General features: G+C 35.5%; 1 protein-coding gene across 1 annotated transcript in view; it reads left to right on the top strand.

Annotated features, from left to right (window-relative positions):
- The window catches only part of NEGR1 (neuronal growth regulator 1), a 914,829-nt gene that overhangs the window by 372,441 nt on the left and 515,084 nt on the right, over window positions 1-27,304 (top strand). The window contains exon 2 of the mRNA XM_007182922.3: window positions 8,659-8,891. Within this exon, the coding sequence (XP_007182984.1) occupies window positions 8,659-8,891 (233 nt within the window). The remainder of the gene's footprint in view (window positions 1-8,658; window positions 8,892-27,304) is intronic.

Genomic DNA, 27,304 nt, shown 5'->3' with positions numbered 1-27,304 from the left:
TCATTTAATCTTATACCAAAATAGGAAATAGTACAAGTGGTGCTATCTCCGTTTTGCAAATATGTGAGTAAGGCTTTAACAGAGTTACTTTAATTGAGTCGAGTTACTTGCCCAAAACAATTGCTAGTAAACCAGGGACTTGGTATGTAAACATAAGTTTTGAGTGTCAATATAGCTTAAAAAAAAGGCAGTAACACTGAAACTCTCTTTTTCTTAACATGCTCTGCCTATAAGAGGAGGAAGTACAATTAAAAAAAAGCTTTTCTGGAAGTTCAAGGAAGGTAAAATAGGAGAAGTACTTTAAGGTATGACATTCATTTATCTGCAAAATTATTTCTTGTGAACCAGCCCTGGGCTATGGCAATGTAGATAAGTAACACTTTGCTCTATCAAGCCAGACTCTATGAATGCCTTTTTTTTTTTTCCTCCTTCAAATTATATTTTATAGCACAAAGGGATTTTGGTCATTGATGATGGTGGTAGTTTGTTTTGTTTTAAACATCAAGTTAACCATAGGAAGGTGGATTGAAAATAATTATCCTTAATTACGTACTTACCGTGTATCTGGCTCCATCCTGAGCACATTTAACAAACAAATCCTCATTACAATCTTATCAAATAAATAATATTACTAATCCCATTTTACAGGTGAGAAAACTAAGGTAAATTAATTTGCCCTAGGTTCCACTGCTAGTACACAAGAAAGGTAACATTTGAACTCCAATATTAACTATAATTGATCACTACACTATGCTGCTTCTCAAGGACAAATAATTTGTCCCTGTGATCTAACAAAAACTTAAATATGATACTATTTTTAACTTTTAGCATATTTTGAGAAAATATAATCAGTTTAAATTTGTTTGCAGGAAGCAGATGAAAAACAAAAAAAAACTACATTTTTTTCCCCTCTGGGATACGTTCCCTAATTTGTATTTTAAGGCATATCTCATATTGAAATATGGCTTAGTTTTCTCAAGAGAGGACAGGTAAATATGGATTAATGGCTACTTTAGTTAATGATCACAAGGCTGGTTTTAATTAATTGTGCTATGTGGCCATTCTTTATTCATAAAGTAAAATTTGTGCTCAGAATACCTTTTATTAGAAAAAAGGCAAGAAGAAAAATCCATCGGTGACCAGTAGAAAGTTTAAAGGTCAACATTAAGCAGAGCGAGAAAGAGGAAATAATTATTTTTGTTTTTTAAATATCTGTATTTACTGATGCTGTAAAGTAGCATATACTTAATTTGACAAAGCAGTTGAGTTTAGAACATTTCTGTATATCCATTTGCTGTTTCTTATTTTATCATCTGTATTTATATGCAAATAGAACACTTTCCAAATGACTTAAACACAAAGATGTTTACGGGAAGGAAGTAGGTGTTTGATGGAAGGGAGTAGAATTGCTGATATTGTTTTTGGTACAGAATTCCATGTGGTTTTTTCCCTTGTTTTAAGAGTGAGGTGTCTGTATCTAGCTCTATCCCTAAGAAGATGGGATAGAGGCTTGCCTGGAAGCCTAGAGCATTATCTCTTCACTTCTCTGGACCTGGCTGCATTCTCCTTCTCTGATATTGCTACTTTAAACACCTCCTGCATGCATTCTGAATGTTGTGTTCATTCCCTTTATAGCTCCTGAGGTGAAAGTCCAACTTCTCCAGGAAGCAGCTGCCAGGGAGATAGCACTGCAGACAGAATTCTCCCCACAGCGGTTAAGAGACCCTGCCAGTTAACAAAAATCTTGAAGCCCTTCCAGATCCAAATATCTCACATTTACGTACATGTGGGAGAAAGCAAGTAGTTTAGTTGAATTTAAAAAGTAGAAATGACAAATTTCCAATTTGATTCCTGAGTAAAGCCATTTGAACAGAGCTAGTCTTAAACTAACTTTTCAAATATGTAACTCCTCTTCCTTTTTACATTCTCTGCCTCATTTATCCATCCTGCATTCATGCATGCACCATTTTTAATGTAGAGATAATAAGACCTACCTACCTCTCAAAATGCTTTTGTGAAGGTTAAATAAGATCATATATGAAAGTATTTTCCATACCACTTAACCCATAGTCAGCATTCAGCAAATGGAATTTATTATTATTATCAAGACAAGACGATCATAATTAGACTTTAGTAATAGGCCAAAAATGTCAGTACATTGCACAAAGACTTTCCTACTCTCTTTAGTCAATATATAGGCTTTCTTTCACTCTATCCATGCCTATTTTACTTAATAAATGTTAATTCATATGTTGAGTGATTTACAAATAACGTATTGAAACACCCTAAAAGTAAAAATTCCTTGACATTGCCTTTTCTAAACATGGTCAGACAGGCTAAAATGGAAGCTTGACTTAAATGAGACAATGAAAAGAAAAAGATAAAGCAATTTGTAGTATTATAGAAAAACATGGTTTAATGATCAGTTAAAATGAGAGATTTCAATGTCTGGAATTTAGAGATTAATCCCAAACCAAATTTTGATTATTTCTTAGGCATTTAAAATGTTGGGTTTTATATACATATATATACACATACATGTATATATGTATATATATACATATTGTATATATATGTTTTTAAAAATACAGACTTACTATAAACTTTGCATTAAAATAAGACTTAAAGGTATGAATTAATACCATTGCCTGATCACATTAAAGTTCACTTCTTTTATTAATTAGGTATAGAATGTATGAAAAAGCAATAAAAATTTTTTTAAAAAGCTTTATTATTTTCAGTGTTCTTTTCTCTGATTTACAATATCAAAAATATGTATGTTTGAGAATTTGCTGTTATAATTACATAGTAGCTCATAACTTTCAATCTCTTATCCAAGACATTTTTAATATAGCTTTATTATTACAAAGATGTACTAGAGTAAAATGTATAGGAAATCAATTTCTTTCTCTTACAAAATAAGAAGTCAATGTTATTTGGTATGTTTTTTTGTGTGTGTGTGCTACCATGTAAAAAGTAAAATGTGCCCAACATGGCATATTTCCCATTCTAAAAATAAATGTACATGTGTCATTAATAATACTTACATACTTATGCCTGGAGGTTTAATGAAATTATGTCATAATAAAGTTATTATGATGCATTACAAATTTCAATAAGCAAGTCATAAGTTACATAACCTCTCTGTACCTCACTTCCTTCGCTGTAAAATGGGCAAAATGATAACTTGACGGTATCTATCACAAAGGGTTGTTGTGAAGATTGAATGAGAAATAGATATCATGTGCTTAGAACAGTATCTGGCAGATAGTAATGTTCGTATATATATTATTATCTACACAACAGTATTGAACTGTTACCTGCAGAAGTGCATTTCTCACTTAGAAATCTCTTTAAATATATTTTAAAATATAATTTTCACCATCTATAAGGGTGAGTGCTTCATTAAATAAGTTCATTAGACAAATTGATGATTCTTTGAAAATCCACAATTTGAAATCCAAATTATGGATTTCCCTTGACAAAGTCATGCACGCCCTACACTTGCCAAAATAGAAAGATAATAGGAAGCATTTCACCCATAATATTATATATAAAGATATTATTGTCTAGTAAATATTACATGTTATATAATATCACTTATATATACATCTATACATATATGTGTGTAATTATCTGTATCCATATCCGTATTCATATCTATACCCATATCAATATCTATTATATTATCCAAGGAATAACTGGCATGAAAGACATTAAGAAGAGAACACCTTAAAAACAAAGGCAAGTGTGTGAGGAGATAGAATTTGTTCTGTTCTATTTAATCTCTACTTTACTTTTCTTACCTCATATTGGCCTTGAAACCAGGATATCAAAGCTCTCTTTGTATGCAGAATTAGCATAGAGGTTGTATGATGTTCTGAAATTTTTTATTTTTTCTGTGTGCTTTTGAAAGTTCTTCTGTCAAATTTAGAACTTTGTGATACAATGAAAAGACAGCTGTGAAGGTAGCTGGCCAGTCCCTTCATAGGTAGATCATTTTCACATGGTTTAGCTTTGGATCCAAGGGAAACTGTACTTTTCTTCTCTTATTAATTAGTACCTTTAATAGGGGCTTTCATTAATCAACGGGTCTTGAGAAAAGCTGGTCTTTTTCCATCGAGCGGAATAAATCCTGCTGTGTGGGGTAATGGTAATGGCGCTAAGGCTTATGGTTTTGGAATGTGTTACAGGGAATTTAGAGATATGAAAGGAAAAAATCATTCTTCAGCAGCCACAGGCTTAATTTCTTAATCAAGTTTAAAAAATAATAAATAACCAAATATGCTAATTTCCACTAAGCTCTCTGATGTCCACCTTTCAGATTTAATCACCACAGGAGAGAGTGTCACAGAGAGGTCTGTTAGAATTACTCCAACATCATTTTGTTCAACTAGCACCTCACCAAGCAGGACTTTATACCCTCAAAATAAGGACCTGCCTGATATGTACAAATCTCATTTATAAAGGAGCTTCTTAAAAGATTTCAGAAGCAGCAGTGCCAGTCTTATTAGAAAAGCATTAACTATCTTAAGCCTGGGTTTAAATAAATAACAGTCTTGAACAAAATAAACTATTAAAGCTATTTTCTATACATTTTCCAGCAACCAGATGTTTGGAACTATGTTACACAACATCCAGATGATTGAAAATTTAAGTGTGTGTCATGATATTTGTCTTGGTGTTAGCACAGCTTATGTTGAGGAGTGTATTTTTGGAACTGCTTCCGTCATCTCCCTATAAAGTAGGTAGTCTAGAAGATTTTTTTAAGTGGGGGGGGGACTCCTTTCAAAAAAAGCTGTGGCATACTCAATTAAAGGATATATTCATTATTAAACATTTTATTCAGATTATTTCATTATCTAGACTTCAAAGGGATCCTAAGATCACTAGCTGTTAAAACGTTCTATTTGGAAGTCCAGAGATGAAAAATGATCCAAGTTTTTGACCCGAGAACTATTGCTTCATCCTACCCTCATCGGTGATCTGATCATCTTTGCTTCACCACCCTCTCTCTCACACATTAATTTCTCCATCCTAAACAGGAGAACCCCTTACCTTTGCTACTGTGTAACTTTGCTACTGTGTAATACATTATGCAGACCTCTGGGGAAGGAGAGTTCCAGGCAGAAGAAGCAGTAAGAAATGCCAACTTCCTGGGGCAGGAGCAAGTGTGATTTGTTGGAAGCACAGCTAGAGGCCCAGAGTCTAGAGCAGAGTAAATGGGAAAGAGTGGGAACTGACAAGGTCAGAGAAGCATCAAGGGGCCAGATCACATAGGACGATTGGTCACTATAGGGATTAAGAGTTTTTCTTATGAGTGAAATAGGAAGGCTTAGAGTTGTTGATGATCTGATTTAAACTCTAAAGTTCATTCTGTTTATTGTGGGGAGAACGGAGTCAAGGGCAGAAGCAAGAGACCCTCAGACAATTATAATAATCCATTATAACAACAATTTAATTACTATATTTTCACTTCCTATTCTTTATGATGGCTAGTCATGAATATAATTTATTATCCTTGCTAAATTATAAATTCTGTGTGGGCAAGGATTCCAACAGATTATATCTTTACACATTAGTGTTCTTCAACTAAAAAAAAAAAGGTTTTGATGCCCAAAGAGTACAAAATGAAATTCTCACCACTTCTGTCCTTTTTCCGCCCTCCTGCTCCCCTCTATCATACCCTAAATACTTTCCTTCTTTCCAGAATTTCTTCTTAATACAGCATACACATATCTAGCAGTATCTCTTTGTGTACATGAAAAAAACAAAACCAAAACCAAAAACAAACTCAGGGGGAAGTGGAGAACAAAGAGGAGGTAGATAGATAGGAGACATAGTCCTTATTCTCAAGGAATTGTATGTGTATATGCCTATTTCATATATTTTACATAATCATCTTATAGTTGAGCTTAAAACTACATATAGTATGTATAAGTATCTTATGTTTTTATAAAAATAGAAAGTCATTCCTAGGCCTTGCTATTCTCAATTTGTAAAATTCCATATATGGTAATTTGAGTTATTTAGATTCTACTTCAGTAGTGTAATCTGAGAATTGCTCTACAGAAGTCCAAGGAAATAATACCCCAATTTTCTTTTTTTCCCTGAGTCTCATTCAAGGGTCTTCCTAATGTATGTCTTGAAAAGCTTTGGGTTGGGACCAATAACAATTATGGAAGATAGTTATCCAAGCTGAGGAGACACAAAGGGCCCCCCCTCCTTTTTTTTTTTTCATTTTTCTCAGTGAAGAAGTTAGAGTCTCTTCTCCTGTGAAGGTCCCTGACATGCCAGAACAGAGGAATAGTGCTTATGCTAAGATTACGAGCTAGAACCCAGATCGGGTCTATGAAAGCTCTAGTATCTAAATACTAGTTACTCTCTGTGGTCTTCCTGATACCCCCCCAAATAAAGGTAAAGCTGCTGCTGTCTCTAGGGAAAGGAAAATGCCAGGCAGAGTGTTCTAAATCAGACTTTCATGGTAAAATATCCATTAATGATTAATTTTCCGCTTCCTTTAGAATAGGACAGGTTAAGCAGTTGGTCACATTCAGTAAATAAGAAATTACTTGCAGTAATGTCTGCAACATTCTAATCATCTTCCCATTTCTGAAAACTATTTTAAAAGTCTTTGATCTGCATTATGGTGAAAAGGACATTGTGGAAATAGAAGGCTTGATTATGAATTCAACTTTGCCACCCACTAACAGTGTGGCTTGGGCAAGTCATTTAACCACAAAATTCCATTTATATTCTAGTGATGAATTGAGCATAGCAATCTATACCTCACAGGGTTGTTATGAGCACCAGATAGGATAAAGTGTGAAGGCCACAAATGCAGAGGTCACACAATAAACATTTGATGAACCCAGATATTAAATACAGACAGCGGAATTATCATAATCCTAGTAGTGGTATTTCAGTGTTCTATGCTATACCAGTACACGTGTGATCTTGTGAAATGGGAACTATGACCCCTGTATCTTCTTTCTGCATGTTATTAAGAATGACAATATACTATAATTGTTTAATTATGTCATTAAAGTGGGTTTTATTTTCTTCATTAAATACATCAGGAAAAGCTTTTCAATTAACAATGACCTTTATGACTTCTACTAGTTTGTATTCTGTAGATGCTGAAGCTGACTGCAAATTAGATTCTGCAATGTACCTTGTTCCTTATTTTTTCACCCACTGATTAGTTAGATACAGTTGGCAGCAGCCTACCCTGTTGCTTTCAGCTTGCAATTTTGTAGCAATCTCACAAGGTGTTCTGTAGGAATGCTGTCAAACTATTTCGATGTATGTGTATTTTCATTCTGTAGCTGTGCTTTGTACTCATTTAAGAGAACCAGTCTTTAATTTGTAGCAGCACGTTTTCAAGTTGAAACTTAGAATGCCAGCCAGTCCTCAGCAAAATCACTGATATATGACCACAGCCTTCTGTTCTAAATCTTGACATGACTGACTCCTATTAGATACAAAGCTATATTTTTATATTTTGTTATAGAATGCAACTCTGAATAAATGGCTTCAAATTTGGCCTTAAAATCTACTAGTAGTAGTCGTCATGCTTGCTATTATCGTCTAGCTCTAGTTTACCTTTCCAATTTTGTCTCTCATCCCTCCTACCTTATATCCCATGCTTCTCTGTACTTCCTTAAAATGCCCGGCTGTCTCTCTCACCTTTCCCGGGAGTTATCTGCATGTAGCGCTTCTGTCTAGAACACCACATCTTCCACTCCTCATCTCTTTATCTCAGGCATTTTTCTGTTCTAGAAAGCCTTTTTCTATACTCACAGCAACCTTTCTAAGTCAAGTAACCCTCGTTTGTGTCTCATGCACCTTGTGCCTGATTTCATAAAAATATTCTTCTTTCTGTATAGTATTAATTGGTTGGCTTAATTAGATTGTCCTCCTTAGTAGACTAAAAGTTTTGGAGAGCAAAGGCAATACCCTTTGAATCCATGAATAGTAGATGCTCCATACGTGTTTTTGTTGGATAAATGAATGCTTTCTGGAAAAACTATTCGTCGGTTTATTGAAAAGACAGCAAGAATTTGCTACTAAAAGTATTATATTAGCCTTGCTACATTTAATTACAACAGCAATATTATCAGTGAAATGCAGTTCATAGTTTCAGTGTACAGGTCTACCGCTCTACAAATGCAAATGTTTATTTTAAAAATAAACATGTATATGGTACCATTCTGTGCTTTATGTATCTGGTACATTATATTCAGAATTGGATTGGGTTAAACGAGGCTAGCTCATGAACCTATTCTACTTCTTATAATTTCAAAGAAAGAAATGTGTTTTAATGTTGAAATTGTTATTTGAACTAATTTAACCTTATTTAAGTTTACTTGTCATCCAGACAGAATAAAAAAGGATTTTGACTGGCTTTGAATTAAAATACACATACACACACACACACACACTTAAAAAATAAAACTAAACCAAACTGTAGGAAGGTTTTGTTTCATATTTGCTTTGGGAATAAAAAATGTATCAGTGTGTTCATGTCTCCTGTGTTTATGGCTGATGTTTGCATTTGATGCAGTGCCGTAATTCAGCATATGGAAATACACTCAGAACAAAGATAATATTGTCTCTCATTTTCATTTTGATTAATAATGATCTGTCTGTTTGTAGGTGTTATTTGGAAGATGGAGCTTCAAAGGGTGCCTGGCTGAACCGGTCAAGTATTATTTTTGCGGGAGGTGATAAGTGGTCAGTGGATCCTCGAGTCTCAATTTCAACATTGAATAAAAGGGACTACAGCCTCCAGATACAGAATGTAGATGTGACAGACGATGGCCCATACACATGTTCTGTTCAGACTCAACATACACCGAGAACAATGCAGGTGCATCTAACTGTGCAAGGTATGCATTTCCATGTCTGCTATGCTTAGAAATGTTCAATATTTAGATATCAAAATGACCGAGAGGTAGCTGACAATGTTGAAAGATATGTTGTCATTGTCTTCAGGGATTTATGTTCTTAGATTCTGTTAAGTATAATGGCTTTTATAGGCATACAAATCCCCACTTAACTGAGATCAAAAATTATCCATTAACATCACATTATGATTATTTTGTATATGATTCATTTTGTATCTTCCTATGACTCACTCCTTCAATAAATCTTTGAGAACCCATGATTGGTACATTAAAATAAATTTTTGATAGCCTATGATGGCTACATTAAAATATTAGAACTTTTTGAAATATGAATAATAACTCTTTAAAAGTAATCCTCAAGCTTTCCAACACTCTGTCTCAATTCAGCTTCTATTTACTTTGATTTAAGTCACAATGAAAAGAAGCAGCCTTCTAGAATTACTTTATTTAAATATAGAATAATTGAAAAAATATGGTTCACAATGCTTTATACTTTGATTTACTTTCAGTAGATCATAAATCATGCTAGCTAACTTACAATCTCCAAATATAAACAGAATCATCCAATTATTTTACTTTTCTTGCATACTAAAATGTAAGAGCATATTTATCCTCAACACAAATACTTTTCAAGGAAAATATAATTATAATGCTAGTAGAATAGAAAATGTGTATTTTTGCCCTTTTGCATTATATCCTCATGCTTATAGATAAAGCATGTGTTGGTTGCATAGAGATAGTATACTGTGGAACTCAAAATGACATTGCAGCATTTCTAAGTAAAATTAATAACAAATTATATGATAATGTAGTGCCAGCGAATGCATGTTTTATTCCTATCAGGAAAGCTGAATTTGCAATTTAGTTGTATTATTTCTGAGTTTACCCTTCAAAAATCAACAGTAAATATTAATTTAGGTACATGGCTTACATTCAGAAAAGATCGTTATTCTACAACTTTATTAATTGAGCTTTATTTCCTCACATAAAGGTAAAACTGTATTCAAACAAAGCTTCAATTATTAGTAAATATTTTAACTTTGTGATAATGATTAAACTTATTAAACAATTAACTTTAAGAAGGAAAGTATAAATTGAAGAGTAAGGCAGTGAATTTCCTCAGTGGTTTTCCTTATTACAAATCATTGAAGACTTTGGTGATGTTCCTTATTTAAAAGCATATAAGAAAATAATAAAGTTTTCATCAAAGTCCATCTTCATTCAGAGATTATCCAGAGATTCCAGAGGGCAGTTTATCCAGCTTCAAAAAACGACATGAGATTACAAGACACAAACATTTCTTCAGTTATCCAAGCCTAATCCTGTTCTCCTGTTTAGTTCAGTGCCTTTTGACTTGAGTTTCTAGTTCAAACACTACAGAAAAATTTTATTTCATGAGGAAAAGTGCACTTTGATGGTAATATATTTGAGTCACTTGAGATAAAGACATTTTGCTTCTTATATGTTTAAACAATATACTTCTGAACACTAAAAATATCCCTCTTTCCTTTTTTCCATTCTCTCTTATTCCCTGTTAGGCCCATATTTTTTAACCAGACCCCAAATACATATATATATGCATATATATATATATGCCCTGCTAATGAAAATGTTAATTTCCATAGAATTTCTTCATAACTTTATATTACATAGGTTGTTTAATACTGTACACAGTTTTAAAACTGTTACATGCCTTACTTTGGCACTCTTTTTTGCTGGCCAGTATAAACTTTTGGACACCATTTTAGGAAGTACATTTTACAAATGCACTTATTGAATTTTTTATCAGTATAATATTTTGTTCCTCTAGAAAAATATAATTTGTGTTACTGTTTTGATGTGTGTGGTTGGGTCAAATTAAAAGCTAATAATTTTACAGTATTTATGAACATAATTACTTAATAGAACTTGATTGACATGTGGGCAGTTTTCCAATTACATTAATAAAATTCAGGGAACAAATTAATAGGCTTGTCAGTCAATTCAAGAACTAAATAAATGTCTTAAAAAGTCAAACCCTACTTAAGCTACATTTCCTCTCAGTGAACAAAAATAAACTGATGTGCACATTTCTTCAGTCTCTACATTTGTTAGGTTGTCTGATATTCAGGAGTAGTTGGATAGTTTTGAAGTATATGTTCATTGCCTAATAATTTGTCAAGCCTTGATTCAACAAGATAAAGAAATTTAGCAAGTGAGAGGAAGCTATTTATTAATCACTAATGTCAAACACACATTGGCTGGTAAAAACAAAGCTCATCTTTAATTGTTGAAACTATGTACTCAAGGGAGCTATTTTTAAAAAGTCATTTTAGAAAGGGGGTGATCAAAAGGATATCTTGCCCACACAGACTTTGCGCATGGGAAATTTGTTTATGTTACTGATTTCTCAGAGCTATTAATATCAATAAATGCAATAATGGGGGAGAAAAGACACTGGAGTAGGAGTTGGAAAACTTGGATTCCAATCCTGAATTTTCCCTCACAAAATGGGTAATTCTCAAGCCTCTCTAAACTTTAGTTTTCTCATTTGAAGGAAGAGGACTCAGATCAGAAAATTTTAAGGTCTGTTCTAGTCAAAAGCAAAAAGACAAATGACTGGGAAAAAAAAAATCCACTGTGACTGTTTGCTTTTGATTTGAAAGGGAAAAAGGTTTTTAAGTTAAAAAATGAAAAAAAAATATTTCATAACACTTGTATAACACTTGTATTGAGAACCATGCAAACTAATTTTTACACAGTAGCACCTTCTAGTATTTATTCTGCAAGTACGCTTTATTTATCTCCATGTTTTTCTTTCACCAACTGAGCTGAACAATGGATGTACTCACAAATTTGAAGAATGTGGTGAATTGGAGTTTTGCTTCAAGGGGGTGGAAACTGGCTGATAGATTTAGTAAGAAAATAAATTTTTCATTACCTGTATATAATGCTGTGAAACCAACTTACCTAATTGTCCAGTGTTTCAAATCATGTGGTGTAGCATTTACTAAGAGTATCTTTCTTGTTCATGAGTATAAAAATGTATGCAGCTTGAATACTTGTTATGAAGGGAGATCCCTATTACAATACTGTTTTGAAACGAAACATAAAATGTAAATGCTTTCCATTCAAATATATAACACAATGGTTTCTACTTTAAGTCCATGTCTAGAGTCTAAGTTGTATACAGCACGAAATAGACACCCCAAAATATTGCATAATAACTGAATATACATACAACAGCCCCAGCCAACACCTTGACTGCAGCCTTGTGAGGCTATGAGCAGTTAAGGTGTGCCAGGACAGAAACTAAAATAACAAATGTATATTGTTTTAAGATACACACACACACACACACACACACACACACACACACACACATTCACACGCACACAATAGATGGAACGTTTATCATTCAACTCGTGCCCTTCCAGGGAGACATACTCTAGGTTTTCTCTAGACAGGATAGAAGGAGGTATGACTAGCACATAAGCCTATGAGCAAAATAATTTCTCAAGGGTGTTTAACTTGCTGAGTGTGTTCTAATTTCCTCAGAGTATTTTACTTACCTAAAATATTTGTGATAGACGGGATGCTATGCTTCCCTTTTCAAGGATGGGCTTGTTTTCCTAGCTGCTGGGAGTGCCATCAGCAGACAGCATATAGTGGTCAGCCCTTTCAAAGTTAGCCTCAGCTGTAGAGAGGCAAAGCCTAGTTCTGTCTAGAGCAACAACGTCTGATGACTGATTAACGCCGGGAGTATAAAAGCCTCTCCCTTCCAGCCCGAGTAGGATAACTCTGATGGGCTATTTTGGCTTGAGAGCAGCTGAAGCTATTGAACAGCATCCACTACAGCTCAACTTCTTGCTCTGTTCAATCCTACCTTCTTCTTTTTCCTTCTCCAGCGATTTATCACAAGACTATTCCCTAATAAATATCCTAATTTTATATTCCATCTCCTTTCAAGTCGAAGATCCCTAACTATGACCATGTTAGATCCTTGCCTCTGGCTTAGTCATTGTTTAGAGAAAATCTTTGTAAAGTGGAAAGACAACACATTCAAATACCATTCATTATTAACATTCTGTTTTACATTGGTTGGGAATTTAAAGTGGCTTATACCAAAGTATTTAGTACACCAAGGCAATTAGGAGAAATCAGAAGCAAAAGATAAGGTAAGAAGAATAGGATGCAGTCAGATGTAATAGATTATAAAAATTTTTGCCATGATTTCTATATATTTTTAGAGCTTGGTAAAATTTTTAGTTCTAAGATTTCTAGCACACAACACAGAAAGAGAAACAAGATCAGTTATTCATTCCATGGCCCTGAAGGTTAAAACTTCTACTTCTTAGTGCTCTGGTCCTTAGTGCTCTAGTTACTCAGGGAAATAATTTGACCGTGAGTCATCTCAGAATATCATTGTGAGCTGTAAGGAATATTTCTACAGTAACTGTATGGCATGCACAGAACTCATTCATAAGATTGTTCTTCATAACACCTCTCAACATAACCTGAAGTGCAGGGAAGTATAAAAAAATTGTTTTAATCTAAAAATAAATTTAACAAGATGCTAATTCAATAACAGTGAGATTGCTTTTTGATTATTGCTTAATCTATGAGTAAATTTTAGAGCCTATCCTTCCTGAGTCAAACCTTCACAAATATTATTTCTCTCAGTGGGTCTTTGAATAGGAATTCAGGTAAAGACAGTTCAAAATTATACTTACCAATGAGTATCCGGAGAGCAATTATTCTATGTGGCCACAAGTTTAGAGCCATATTCTTTAAAGACCAGCATATCTTAATCAAATTCTAACATCCTTTTTATGAATATTAAAGCCCACACAAGGAACACACTGGCAGAGAAAGACACCTCACTTCTGCTCCAAGTTGAGTGGGCTGGCAATAAGGCAGCATCACAGGACATGGGCCCGCCTTCCTCAAAGACCCAAAGGGGAAAAAAGCTATAATGGTCAAAAAAGTATGTTAAAATACCACATCCATTAGAAAACTCAAGTCATTGTTCTGCAACAGTAAATACTTCAAACTTTTCAAAAAGCTACAAACGGAAACCAAAGAAAAATATTAGCACTAAGAAAAGTTTAACAGAGCCCATAGATGTCAAAATAGGCAATGTCTGAATGCAATAGCAGTTTAGGACAAAGCCCTCAGACTGCCTTCACTCTGTTTTATTCAATCTCTATTTATACCTGTGGGAGAGATTAAGATTATATATAGGAACCCCAATTTTGGACCTACTTTAAAACACAAAGAAGTGATAAAGACCCAAAGCATATATTCTTAATATTCTTAGTTGGGAAACAAATAATAAACCACCCAAAATATGAATGGTTCCTTAACATAATTATGTTTCATTATCCCAGCCAAAGAACCTTTAGCTTTAAGGGATGTAACTTTATAGTATATTATCAATAGTTGTAAAACATATTACATTAAAAATTATTATTTTAATTGACATATAATTGACATATAACATTATATTAGTTTCAGGAATGCAACATAATGATTTCATATTTGTATATATTGTAAATGATCACCGCAATAAGCCTAGTTAGCATTGGTCGCCATACATAGTTACAAATTTTCTTTTTCCTTGTGAGAAGAACTTTAAGATCTACTCTCTTAGCAACTTTCAAATATACAATCCAGTATTATTAACTGTAATCACTGTTGATTTGCAACCTTGGGAGTTCCTCTGGTGAAATCCCAGACTGTGTCACCGTACACAGAGGGCGAGGAAAGACCTACGAAAGAGGCAGACCATTTCAGATTGGTAGGTGGCAGCTTTAAGAAACAAGGAAGCTTATATATGAGGCTTGTCTTGAGTGATCACAAGATGAGTAGACCTCCAAACCGACCCGCCAGAATCTTAAAAGTTTATATAGAGGCCTTAACAGGGTTCAGTCATGTCTTCAGTTCAGATGGTCCTGACAACACATTGCTCTCTCAAGGCTGCATCCTTGAAACGTCTCCTAGAATGGAAAGGGTGGGCAGAACATACAGGACGGGGGGAGGGGGAGAGGAGCCTCAGATTGCCTGAGTCCAGCCCAAGGGTCAACCTGTTGTCATGTCCTTTCCATGACCTCCTCCAGCAGTCACCGTGCGGTACATTATATCCCCATGACTTATTTACTTTAAGCTGGAATTTTATACTTTTTAATCCCCTTCACCTATTTTACCTTTCTTCTCCCCCAGCCACCAATCTGTTCTCTGAATTTATGAGCTCACTTTTGTTGTTGTTGATTTTAGGGGAAAAAAATCACCAAAAATGAACTTAGTTTTTGTACAGGATCCATATCTCTATTTCCTTAACTTGATAACAGAGATAAATATCTAAGATCACCTTATATGTGATGATTAAATATATTATCTGCTTATAAGAAAATATTAATCCTTTACTCTCTAAAATTAGGTAACAAGTGGATATCAAATAATTGAGATCAAAGTTACATGGGTAGGGGTGTACATACTCTTTGTCTTTCCCTCTTCAGGGAATTCCTACCTATTCTACCATAAATCATTTTTTGCTTACCCCAATTCACATTATGGAAAAGATCCTGTGGGTGGCAACATTCACTGAGTCTGTGCAGACTAATCAGTACCTGAATATACCAATCACTGGTTCAAAGACCGATTAAGTAGGAGAAATGATATAAATAAGGTTGTATTTGTTCTTGCAGATTCTCCCCACAGTGATGTACTAGTAACAGTGGAACCTTACCTAACCCCCCCCCCCATTTTTCTATTTATGTTGGTCTGAAATATACAGACTTGTACATTTGTAATTTAGGAAGAAAATAATTTATAAGCTTTTTGGAGCATATCCCTCATTAGTTACTAGGACTGTCATTGTATTCCCCAGATAGTTTATCCAATGGAAACATTTAATCTGTTAATATACATGAGGTAATAGTATTGATGTCCAGAAAGATAATGGTTTGGTATCTAAACAGTTTAGAAAAATTATGCCTAATTTGTGAAATTTGGAAAAAATAAATCCTTCAGGTGTCATTTGTGATCTAGACTTCAGCAAAATTATTCACTCAAACATACCTTCACAGAAAAACTCAGGTCCACTCATCTGAACTTAATATGAGCTAGGCCTTTTTAGGCAGTAAAATAATGTCTAAACTTTTAAAATTAATGTATTTTTCAGGTGGACTATTTCATTTTTCATTTCACACATTCCAGTCTGACTAGAAATGCTATAGTTACATGGCACTGCATATCAGGCCAGCTTCTAGGAAAGCATTACCTCACTTTTATTTGTGCGTGTATTGACATTGATTAGGTTATTGGTGTAGCTATTAGGGTTCATAAGAGATAAAGTTAATTGAACTAATTTTTAGTGAACTTCTCTTTTGAATATTGGTACTTCTTACAGAATGAACATTTTCTTCTCTTCTAAATATTCTTTTTTTTCTTTTATAGTCTTTAGAAAAGATTATTGGCCATTACTTTTCTGCAACTGAGATAAAAGCATTAGCAGAAAGAGAAGGTAGATTTCATTAAATAGTATTTTTCTTTGAAAAAGATTTTCTCTGTTAAGTGTAGTGATCATATATTCCTAACCAAAACTTGAAGTTATATATATATATTGTTTAATACAAGAGATGTATTTAGAACAGTATTATAGATCAAAACTGTGCAAAATCCAAAATACTGCCTACTGTACACAGAGGGGATTAATAAGTTGGTGATATTTTCTTATAAACTTTCAATATGCTGTCCTTTGTGAATGAGAGAGAGATGGGAAAGTGCAAAAAAAAATATTTATAGATATTGCATACTGTTGAATTCCATCTGAACCACCTGTTTTTCCTAGAAGGAATTTCGTGAAAACTACTGCTGAACTTTGTGAATTGGTAACAACAAGAGGAACAGTGTTAAAATTTAAATAAGCATCTTTTTTACTAGTGAATTGTGCCAGCAAGGAAGGTTCTACTTCAGTACATCTGTTCTACACATGACTTGGATCAGTTTTTGAGGGGTGGCAGAAGAGGGACAAGGAAATCTCAAAAAGTTGTATAGTTTGTGGTCAGTGTTGCTGAGGAGCAATTCTGCTTTCCTTTGTCCTTCTCATAAAGGTTTAAGTTTTGAATCATGTTAGCAAGTATTAAGTAAAAGGATACCTGAGAATGGGATGTATAAGAAGAGGAACAATATTTATTGCTCATTTTGAGACTGAGTAAATCAGTATTTCTGGTTTGGGTAACATAGAGTTAAAAATGCAATTTGAAAGTATTTTAAAATAGTTAACCCTTTAAGCAAGATTTGCTGCCCTTTAAAAGTCCCTTCAATGATTGATGTGTATTCATTCTGGTTCTTGAAACACATAGTTTGATAAGTATCTCAAGGCTCAGACTGATCATATTTTTATTTTCTTGGTAATTCTGTTTTGGATTTGTGTGTTGTATTTTAGAACAGTTATATTTGTTGCCTATCTTAGAGTATCTCTATTTTTTCCTAAAAAAAAACAAAGAAAACAACTGTGTATGTAATACCTGTCAAATCCCAGTGCAATGTACACCATCAGTATGAAAATCTCTTTACAAATAAAAGATTACCAAGCTTTAGCTGGTCCACGTATTTTGAGAAACCCTGCAAAGAAAATCAAAGTCTGGTGAAATAATTTGTCTTCTCCTAGGAAGTCATTACAATAGGATTTGATCCATGAAATAATTTTACTGTTTTCTTCTCCAAATTATGTGTACAATTACTACCAAGACAATTAGGATTTTACCGTTTGCATTAACTAAATCCTGAATGACATACCCCTTGTAACCTTTATGTAGGATAAAGATAAAATTTAGCAGAGGAGAAAATTTGAATCTGCTAATGATATTGTTTATCTTATGATTTGTAGCAGAACAATAAGAATTAATTATGTTTAGTGACAAGAGGAAAATGGGCACAATTAAGACTGGTGACAAAGTTCAGTTTGCAGAATCAGCGTCACTCTATGTCCAGATACCTCTCTGCCCCATGCCACTTCCCTCCCATTCCTTCAGCATTCCTTTAGTGATCTAGTAAGAGCAGTAGAGAGACACAGGAAAGGTGGATCGTGCACCTGCACTAAGCTGTCAGAGCTTACTAACCCACATTAGTAGGTTTGAATCTAGACCAATGGTTCTTAAACATTTTGTGTTCATTAACCTATTTGAAAATCTGATGAAACCTGCAGACCTGGTCTACAGAAAGTATACATACCCTCTACATTTTACAGACTTCTTTATGTGAGCAGAATGCTCATGGACCCCCTAAATTTATCCATGGACTCTCATTAGAACCTCAGTTTACTCCTTGAGGGTGAGGACTGGGTCTTAATCCCTTTTGACTCCCAAATATCCAAGACAGTGCCTGACAAATATTAGGGACTCAATAGAGACTTATTGGTTGTACATGTGTATGTACTTCTTTCTCCCTGGCTTCACGCCAATCACTTTGCTTAAGCTATGACTTAATGTATTGATGCTATCTTTAGGGCATAACACCAAGAATGCTGACATAACAGGAAAAATTTTAAATTAAAAGGATTAGTTAGGCATTCATGACTTAGGTTGCTTATTTTTATTCCAGGTCATAGCACCCTTATCCTCTGCTAATCCCCATGTTTTCACAAATGCAGAATAGTGATTGCATATTGTAGTGAAAAAATAATAAATGGGATACCAGCATTTTACAAAAAAAATATATTTTCTCCTAGCAATGTTATTTTGAGAATAAAAATACACTTTATATGGGACAGAGTTACTACAAAGATTATAGGCAAGGGTTCCTAATGCCAAACCCAGGTAAGGGGCTAACACTTTAAAAGGGCCAAGAATAACACAATTAGATTTTCCTCTCAGGTATTTCACTTATTCTTTCAGATATTGATTTGATCAAGTGGGTGTGAGGATGTGTTTTAAAACGGTATGTTGAAGACTTGAGGAAGGAGAGATTTCAGAGCTATTTGTCAGTGCAAAGTTAACACATGTATATTGTTTTCATCTGCTTAGGACCCTACCTTGTAAAAGGTAGTCTGTTTTTAAAAGACATCTAGGATTAACTCAGTTTAATTTTTAAAAAATGCTTGTGCAGTCCCACTTTAATTCAATACCCCACTTTAATTCAATACCTACTATGTACAAATAACTTTGCTAAAAATTGCACACGTATTCTTCCTTGTGGTAAGCAAAATAATGGTCCCCAAAGATGACCCTGTCTCAAGGGGCAATAAGATTGTAAATCAGCTGACCTTAAAATAAGGACATTATTTTGGATTATCCAGATGGGTCCAAATAAATCACGAAAGTGCTTAAAATTGAAAGAGTGAGGCAGAAGAAGAGAATCAAAGGGAGACATGACTGTGGAAGTGGATCACAGTGATGGAATGTGAGAAGTACTCAAGCCACCACTGCTGGCTTTAAAGATAGAGGAAAGGGATCATGATCAAGGGAATATGGGGACCCTCTAGAAGCTGCAAAAGGTAAGGAAGTGGATTATCCCCTAGAGACTCCAGAAGAAAACACAGCTCTGCCAACACCTCAGTTTTCACTAAGAGACACTTATTTCGGACATCTAACCTATACAATTATAAGATAAATTTGTGTTGTTTTAAGCCACTCTTTGTGGTAATTTGTTATGGCAGCAAATAGGAAAGTAATACACACACACACACACACACACACTCTCTCTCTCTCTCTCTCTCTCAAAAATAAAAATACTTTCATACCTATCTAGAACAGGGTTTCCCAACCTTGGCACTATTGACATTTTGGATCATATGAGTGTGTGTGTGTGTGTGTATGCGTATGAGGTGGAGGGAAAGAAATTTTCTGTATATTGTGAAATATTTAAGAGCATCCCCGGCTACTATATACTGAATATTTGTGACCCCCCCCCCAAATTCATATATTGAAACCTAATGCCCAAAGTTATGATATTAGGACATGGGGCCTTGGGGAGGTGCTTAGGTCACAAGGATGGAGCCCTCAAGAATGGAATTAGTGTTCATATAAGAGAGATCCCAAAGAGATCCCTCCCCCTTTCTACCATGTGAGGTTACAGTGAAGAGACAGCCATCTAAGAAGTGAGCTCTCACTAGACACCAAATCTGCCGGTGTCATGATTTTGGACTTCCCAGCCTACAGAACTGTGAGAAATGAATATTTGCTCTTTGTAAGCCAACCAGTTTATGATATTTTCCGATGGCAGCCCGAATAGACTTACTACACTGGCCTCAGCACCTAAGACACTAGTAGCATTCTCTGGTTGTGACACTCCAAAGTATCTCTAGATATTAACAAACATCTGCTGGGGTAAAAATCACCCCAGGTTGAGAACCACTGGACTAGTAGAAAAGATAGACACAAGCTTTAATTCTCCACTGTGTGGCAGGTTGTAACAAGTTCCATGAAAGTACGGATCTTATCTCTGAAAGCCCTACCCTTAGTGAATACAATAGGGGCAGTCATGTAATTGGGGCTAAAATAAATATTTAATAAATGATAGAATGAATGAGTGAAGCCCTTTAAGAATACAAGCCAGCCAATAACCAGACAAAATTCTTCTGAATTTTTTTCTTATTCAGTAATTATTTGGGTTATATCTCCCTTCGAAACTAGTTAAAACCAATATTCTCCTAAGTAGTCTAGTGTGGCATAGGCGTTGGATTGACCTCAGGTGATATCCAGCTCTTATATTTATAAAATATATGAAGTTGGTTCTAAGTGACACCATCTCTTTAAGACTCAATTTCATTCGCTGAGAAGTGAAAAATAATACCCAACATTCTGGATGACTGTGAAAATTAAAAAAAAAAAAAAAGATATATAAGAAATTTCTCGAAGTGTCTGATTCAGAGTAGGTATTCAAAAGATTTTACCTTCTTTTTTCAGTGAGCTAATAATGTACAGATAGATTCTTTCCTCTTTTTTCCTTTGAATTGGGATGTAATTGAGATTGTTCTCATTGATTTCAAGTGATTTTTATTTAAGAATTAGACAATGAAGTTGATCTGTAAAATACTGGTAAAATTAATTACTCTTCCTTCCTGTGGAGAAAATCCATGTGAAAAGATATAATAAATTTATACCAATGTCAGGGTTTTGAGCTACAGTAATTGGAAAAATATTCTACATTAAGGAAAAAAAAACTATTACCTAATATGAAGGAAAAGATATGGTGGCAGTCATTTTGCCTATTTGATCTCAGAGCCATTCTTTGCACCTCTTTTGCTGTGTTTTGTGTCATGGGGTTGGCTGAACCCCACGGTTCAGGCTTCTGTGTTTTCTAGCAGCATTCACCCAGTGAGAGACACCGGCGAGAGTTGGGACTGAAGGGAGCAGTCAGGTTATTTCCGCTATCTCATTGCCCCAGGCCTTTCTCCTCCTTGGCTCCAGCTTCCCTTGGACAGCCCATCCTCCCACTGGCACGGCTCACACCAGGCAGTCCCCTGCTGTAGATCTAGCTCCTGATGAACAGTCCCCACCTCTGGTATCTGGTAATGATACCTGCCTGTAGGAGTATTAGTGGCTTCTTGTTACAAATCTCTGAATTGCCTCATCTTCATATACTTTGTCGTCTTAGCCCTTCATTACCTGTGTAAACAGTTCCCTGTATTAAACCCCCTTTATTTGAAATACTTAGATTGGTTCCTGTTTTCCTCACTGGATCCTGACTGATACAGATTTTTTCCTGTAATGTCAAGTGTTTCCTACTTGTAAGTGCTCTTAAGAAGTATGTTTTAAGCTCTACCATCTATATAGGTAACCGTTTTATATAATGATAATTACCTCTTTACCTTCTGGAAAAATATATATCTATATATAATTCCTGAGTATAAAAAGCAAATTGAAAAACATTGTAAAATTAATTACACATATATTGGGATCTCAGATTTACTAAACTAATTATCAAAAAGTAAGATAAATTAGAGAGAAAAGCTAAAAGTATGCATAATTATTAAATGCTGGCATTTATGTGAGCCTTGGGCTTCTCTTTATTAGCTCTCTGGGTGCAATCATCATTAACATTTCAGTTGCATCTTTAATGAATATTAGAACTACAAATACACAGTGGCATGAGTGGTAACGGCAGTCTTTTATTATCCACACAGACTGCAACTTTAAGAAAAATAACTTAAAGAGAGGCTGTAGAACTGTGGTTGTATATTTACCCTGGGAGCTATGAGCTGTCCAGCAATATTCCGGGCCTTGATCTTTACAGCTGCATCTGTGCCTTGTGGGAAAACTAATGAAAAGCAATTTGGGACTCTTTCCCGGTAAACCAGTTACCTGACTTTGGACATTAAGTCTAATGCAACCAAGGCATATTCTTTAAGTTTTTGCCTTTGGCCGAGCATTGTTCTAGGAGTTAGGAAAACAAAACAAAGTTCTACAAATAAGAATTAGCTTTTTCCTTCAAGGAACTTACAAACCAGTGGGACGATACTGAGGTATCGCCCCACTGAGGTATGAGGTAAATGAGTGCCCTAAAGTTACACAGGAGCTGGGACAGATGTATATGCAGGGTACATATGAAAGAAGTAGTCCTCTTTTTGTGGAGGGGCATAGCTAACTTTTGTAGTGAAACAGTTGGTGGGGAGAGGGGCTTGAGGTTTGATTACAAGGCAGGAAATAATGGTTAGCTATAGGAAACTACTTGGAAGTTACTCTTAGTATGCATAATAAATCATTCGGAGCTAAATGAGATGCTACTTCAAGACCCAACAAGTGCTGAAGAAGCAGTTAGAAGTAGGATACCACGTTGCCTTGTTCCATAAAATGAAGCGAGGGTTGGGGGAATGCGCAGTTTGAAAACAAGACCAGCTCTTCAGATTAGGAGAATGGCTCCATTAGAGCCTTGCCATAACACATCCTTTAGAAGTGCTGCTGACAAAGAAATGCTCAAATGTGCAGCTCGTGAGAGATCAAGATGCTGCTGGAGGTTGTTTGAGCATGTGAGAAGCAATGGGACTCTTGGGGAGCAGCTGTAGGAGGCTGTAATTGCTGGGCTTAACTGCTGACTGGAGTTATTCATTGCCGAGAGGAACAGCTGTCATGAGTTTCAGCAGGGAGCCCTGGGGAGCCACGGCTGGGAGGCTGGGAACTTCCTCAGATTAAGAAGCTGCCATAGGAAGCAGCACTTGTGAGTGTCATCATAGGGAACTTTAGAGTTATCCATCCAGCTCCACCATCTCGGCAGTTGGCAATGGTGGAAACACAGTCTTACATGTATAAAGAAATGATGAAAGGTTGACAAGATTGACAAAATAGGTTTGAGATTTTTAAATAACAAGTTTCTTCAAACTCTGCCACAGGCTTCCTTGGCTGACATGGTATGACTTTTTGTTGTCATTTGTTTGTTTATTGAGGAACATTTTTACCCTAGAGCGTAGCTATTATACTGGCCAAAACAAGGTGATACAATTGTAAATTGAGGGATTCTTTAACCTTAGGACCCCTAATAGTATATGTGAAATTTGGTATTTTTTGATTTTTACGCTGGGAAGAGTGACTATCATTTTTATCCTGTTCTCAAAGTTCCTGACACTAAAATAGGTTAAGATTTTTTTTGCGTTAAGAAGACAGAAAAGGTCAGCCAATGGAGAACTTGGTAACATCTGTCAACAACGTAACCACAAAAGGCACTATTGTTTAGCTGATGAATTTATGCAATCATCATGTTGAACAGTATCTAGCATTACTATGAGGATTACCTCTTGAAATGTGTGGGATAATATACCACATTAGGTGCATCAGTGATTGAATTTCATCTTTTTGGCTTAGTTTATAGGCTGAGCCAAAAAGGCTCAGTAAAATGGGGGAAATAGAAGCAGAATAACAGATTTTAAATTTTTTATTTGGATGGAACAAAATTCTGGTGTAAGGACCTGAGAAAGAAAATCCAGTTGGAAAACTATTATGATGGTCCACACCTGAATGAGCTTCTGAGAACTAGTGTGGATACCATGGAAATGGAAGAAGGGTATGGAGGTGGAGATGTTTACCTTGTAAGTGTGACCACTTTGATTTCTAAATTTTAATATATCTAATAATATTTTTGTTTTGTTACAACCTTATAGTGTTGTTGAAAATCACTCCACTTAGAAAATCATTCCATTTAGAAAAATTCCACGTAGATTGAGCCACATGGTAGTCAGTTATCCTGGCTTTAATAGATACTTCATTGCTGTGGGTTTTAATCGATAAACTTGACCTTCAATCTTTGCCTGTTATACAATCTGTTCTGAGCAAACAATTAAATGAAGTGAAGTGAGTCAGGCTCTGAGTATATTAGTGAATTGGGGTTTGAGTGACCAAGCATGAGATGTCAGAATAACAACACAAAGGAGAAAATGCAGTTTTTTAGGTTCGGCATACCATACTCTCTTTTATAAAAAGAGCATTTTAACAGAACAGCTATGTGTAGTTTTCAAAGTAACATAAATCTACCCTTGAAGTGCCTGACCTCCTAAAGAGTCCTGGAAATAGTTACTCTAAGTCTGCTCTGGACGAATAAAAATTGCTCTCAAAGGTATTTATTTAGCTGATGAAGACACCTTGCAGAGCATTTGAACAGTTATTTGAAGGCAGAAAACATTCCACGGCTCATCCATCTCTCGTGGAGAGTTGTCAGCTTTGCATACCTTGGAGTGTTTTTCCCATCTCCAAAGGAGACACTGCCCCACTTTCTGAGACTTGGCATGTGGTTGGGATTACTGCGAGGCTTTTGAGCTTGCAGTTCACACAGCCCACTTGTCTTTGACAGTATGATATGTTCCTCTTTTAGCTCCGCAGTACACAGCAGTGAGGTCTCTCTTAAAGGCAACCTAACTGAATCTGCGCTTTCTGAAGTGTGGTTTGTTATCCATGTTGGCTGCTGCCAAAATATGATATGACTTACTTTTCGCATTTGCATGTAGTTGAAAAATTGGCGTGGCCTTATCAAGGTTAAAAGGAGGGTATGTATGAATCCCTGGACCTTTTGAATTCACAGAAAGTTTTCGGAACGTACTTAAGGCTTAAAATATGGAGTTAATCAAATGGGAAGACCTATATATTTCAGAAGTAAAATTATCTCTTATTTTGTCCCTTCAAGATAAGTGAAGGGGTTAAACTTTTGGTCCATCACCTTCTGAAAGAACAAGAGTTATTTGTTATACTTATTATTAAAATGTTATATTACCGTTTAAAGAAAACTAACTATACCAGTTTGATTTAATGTGCTTCATAATTTTTCAGTTCTGTCCTTGTCTGACTGCAGTACTTAATATTCCGTATCATCACCATAAAGTGATATTTACGAGTAGCCATAGGGCCCAGGTGCTGTGCACTTTGCCAAGAGTGGCCACGGTCCTCTCTGACTAATACATAAAACCAAGAACATTGGCACAGCAAGAGCTATAGCGGGCATATGCATATACATGAAACACTGAGAAGAAAATGTTACACCGACCTCCAACTTTCTGTGTTTCCTGGACTGCTGTTGTCAATCAAATAATCAAAAATTGCCCATCACATACATCCCCTTTGCCTGAGCCCAGTGAAAACATTGCATGTGACTGAATAAAACCCTAGGCCTATCATTTAGAATAGTCTGTCTAATGAAAAGAACTGTGTATTTGGGATTGAAGTATTTCCAGGTTTTGGTATTTTGACCTGATGATTCTACACGTATTCTTCACATTTTCAGTGTTTCATGAAGAATGAATACTTTTTAAGGATGTCCATACGACCTTGAACTTTGCCACCAAATTGGTTGTTGCTTATTATCCTGATGGTTAATAAGAAGAATATAAGACACTTTGTTTCTAATAAGACTCATTATGCTTTTCACCTTATACTTTATTTGATTTTACAAATTACAAAATTAACAAGGACTTACGAGAACATCAAATAGTATAAAACAAGCTTTTAAATATATGATTAGAGTTTGAAGCTCTCTCTCTAGGAAGCAGTATGGCCAGAATGGCAAGCAAACCCCTCACTGCCTGCTTCCCCCAGTGCAACCGTCCCTTCTGTCCCCTTCTATTCTTTGTCCACCCTTACCCTATGGGAGTACTGACTATCTTGCTGTGCCTTTAAAGAACCTTGGTGTTTCACACCTCTGCATTTTTGTTCTCTCTTGAGCCCTCTAAGCAGAATTAATCACCCCTTCTCTGAGTCCTCTTTGACCCTTTCCACCCTTCTGTCATAGCCCATTATTGCTTAATATATCTGTGTTGATGGCTAAAATGTAAACCACATGAGGATAGGCAATGTGTTTTATTTATAGTTCTCAATGAATATGTTCATAATGAATTAATTTATGCTGTCAAGATATTCCTGGCGAATTTAAGGTTCTTGCATCTCTGCAGAAAGAATTCGGAGACAAGACAGGGAAGTTAAGAAAGTAAAGTGAGAATTTATTTAAGCAAGAATATGCTCTCAGAGGGAGAGCGGGCAGACAGGCGAGTAGCTGCTGCCCTGGGTTTCTTTGGCAAGCCTGTTATGAGGGGCACACAAATGAAGGGGCAGAATATTCACCGGGGAAGGAGGAGTTTGGGGATCGTATTCGCTGATTTTCCCAGCTCCATCCTCCAGAGGGGAGGAGGGATTTTTGTTCTTATTGAGCTTAGATCACAAGTGTCATGGTGTCGGTGCATAATGGGTACTTCTTATCTGCAAGGCTAATTTTATTATAATGAGAGCATAATGAGCAATAGGTTATGTTCCGATGCAGGAGATTCTCACCTTTCCCCACCTTTCTTTTTCTGCCTCTCACTTATCACCCAAAATGTGTGGTTTCTTGTCAGTCTGGAGGTTCCTGCTTTTCTTTGCCCACGGACGCTGCTGTTTACAGGATGCGTGATTTCCTGCCACCGGGCCCCTGCCCCCATTGCTCTGCTCATACCTAGCTACATGCCTGCCTTAACAATAACTGATATGAATCAGCTAATAGAACCATGCTTTGTAGAGAAAATGGCTTCGCCAGCATTTTGGTGCCATTACATGCACGTACACAGTGGAAAGGGGTAAAATGTTAGACAGGTGGACCTGAACCTGGGTCTTGGCTCTGCCTCTTAGTATCTGTGTGAACTCAGGACTGAGATACTTAATCCCTAGATTTACTTTAAGAATTAAAAGATGAAATGTGTTGTGTACTGGACACAGAGGCAGTACTCAATAAACTGTTATAAATCACTGTTATTACTATTTGTAATGAAATTCTTTTAAAAGATTTATATATGCATTTATAGTCAGTTGAAAAGATCAGTGATTCATCTCAACTCCTCAGTTTCTCCTCGTTTTTGTCCCTCTAACTTCTTATTTAATAGATGTATTGAATTTCATTCTAATAATTATTAGCTTCCTGTTCCTCTAATTTACTGTTTTTCTATTTCTTTTATTTTGGAGGGGGAT

This window comes from Balaenoptera acutorostrata, chromosome 1 (genome assembly GCF_949987535.1).
Source record: "Balaenoptera acutorostrata chromosome 1, mBalAcu1.1, whole genome shotgun sequence".
NCBI lineage: Eukaryota > Metazoa > Chordata > Mammalia > Artiodactyla > Balaenopteridae > Balaenoptera > Balaenoptera acutorostrata.
The sequence above is the reverse complement of the archived record's forward strand: the minus strand, read 5'-3'. Positions and strand labels throughout refer to the sequence as shown.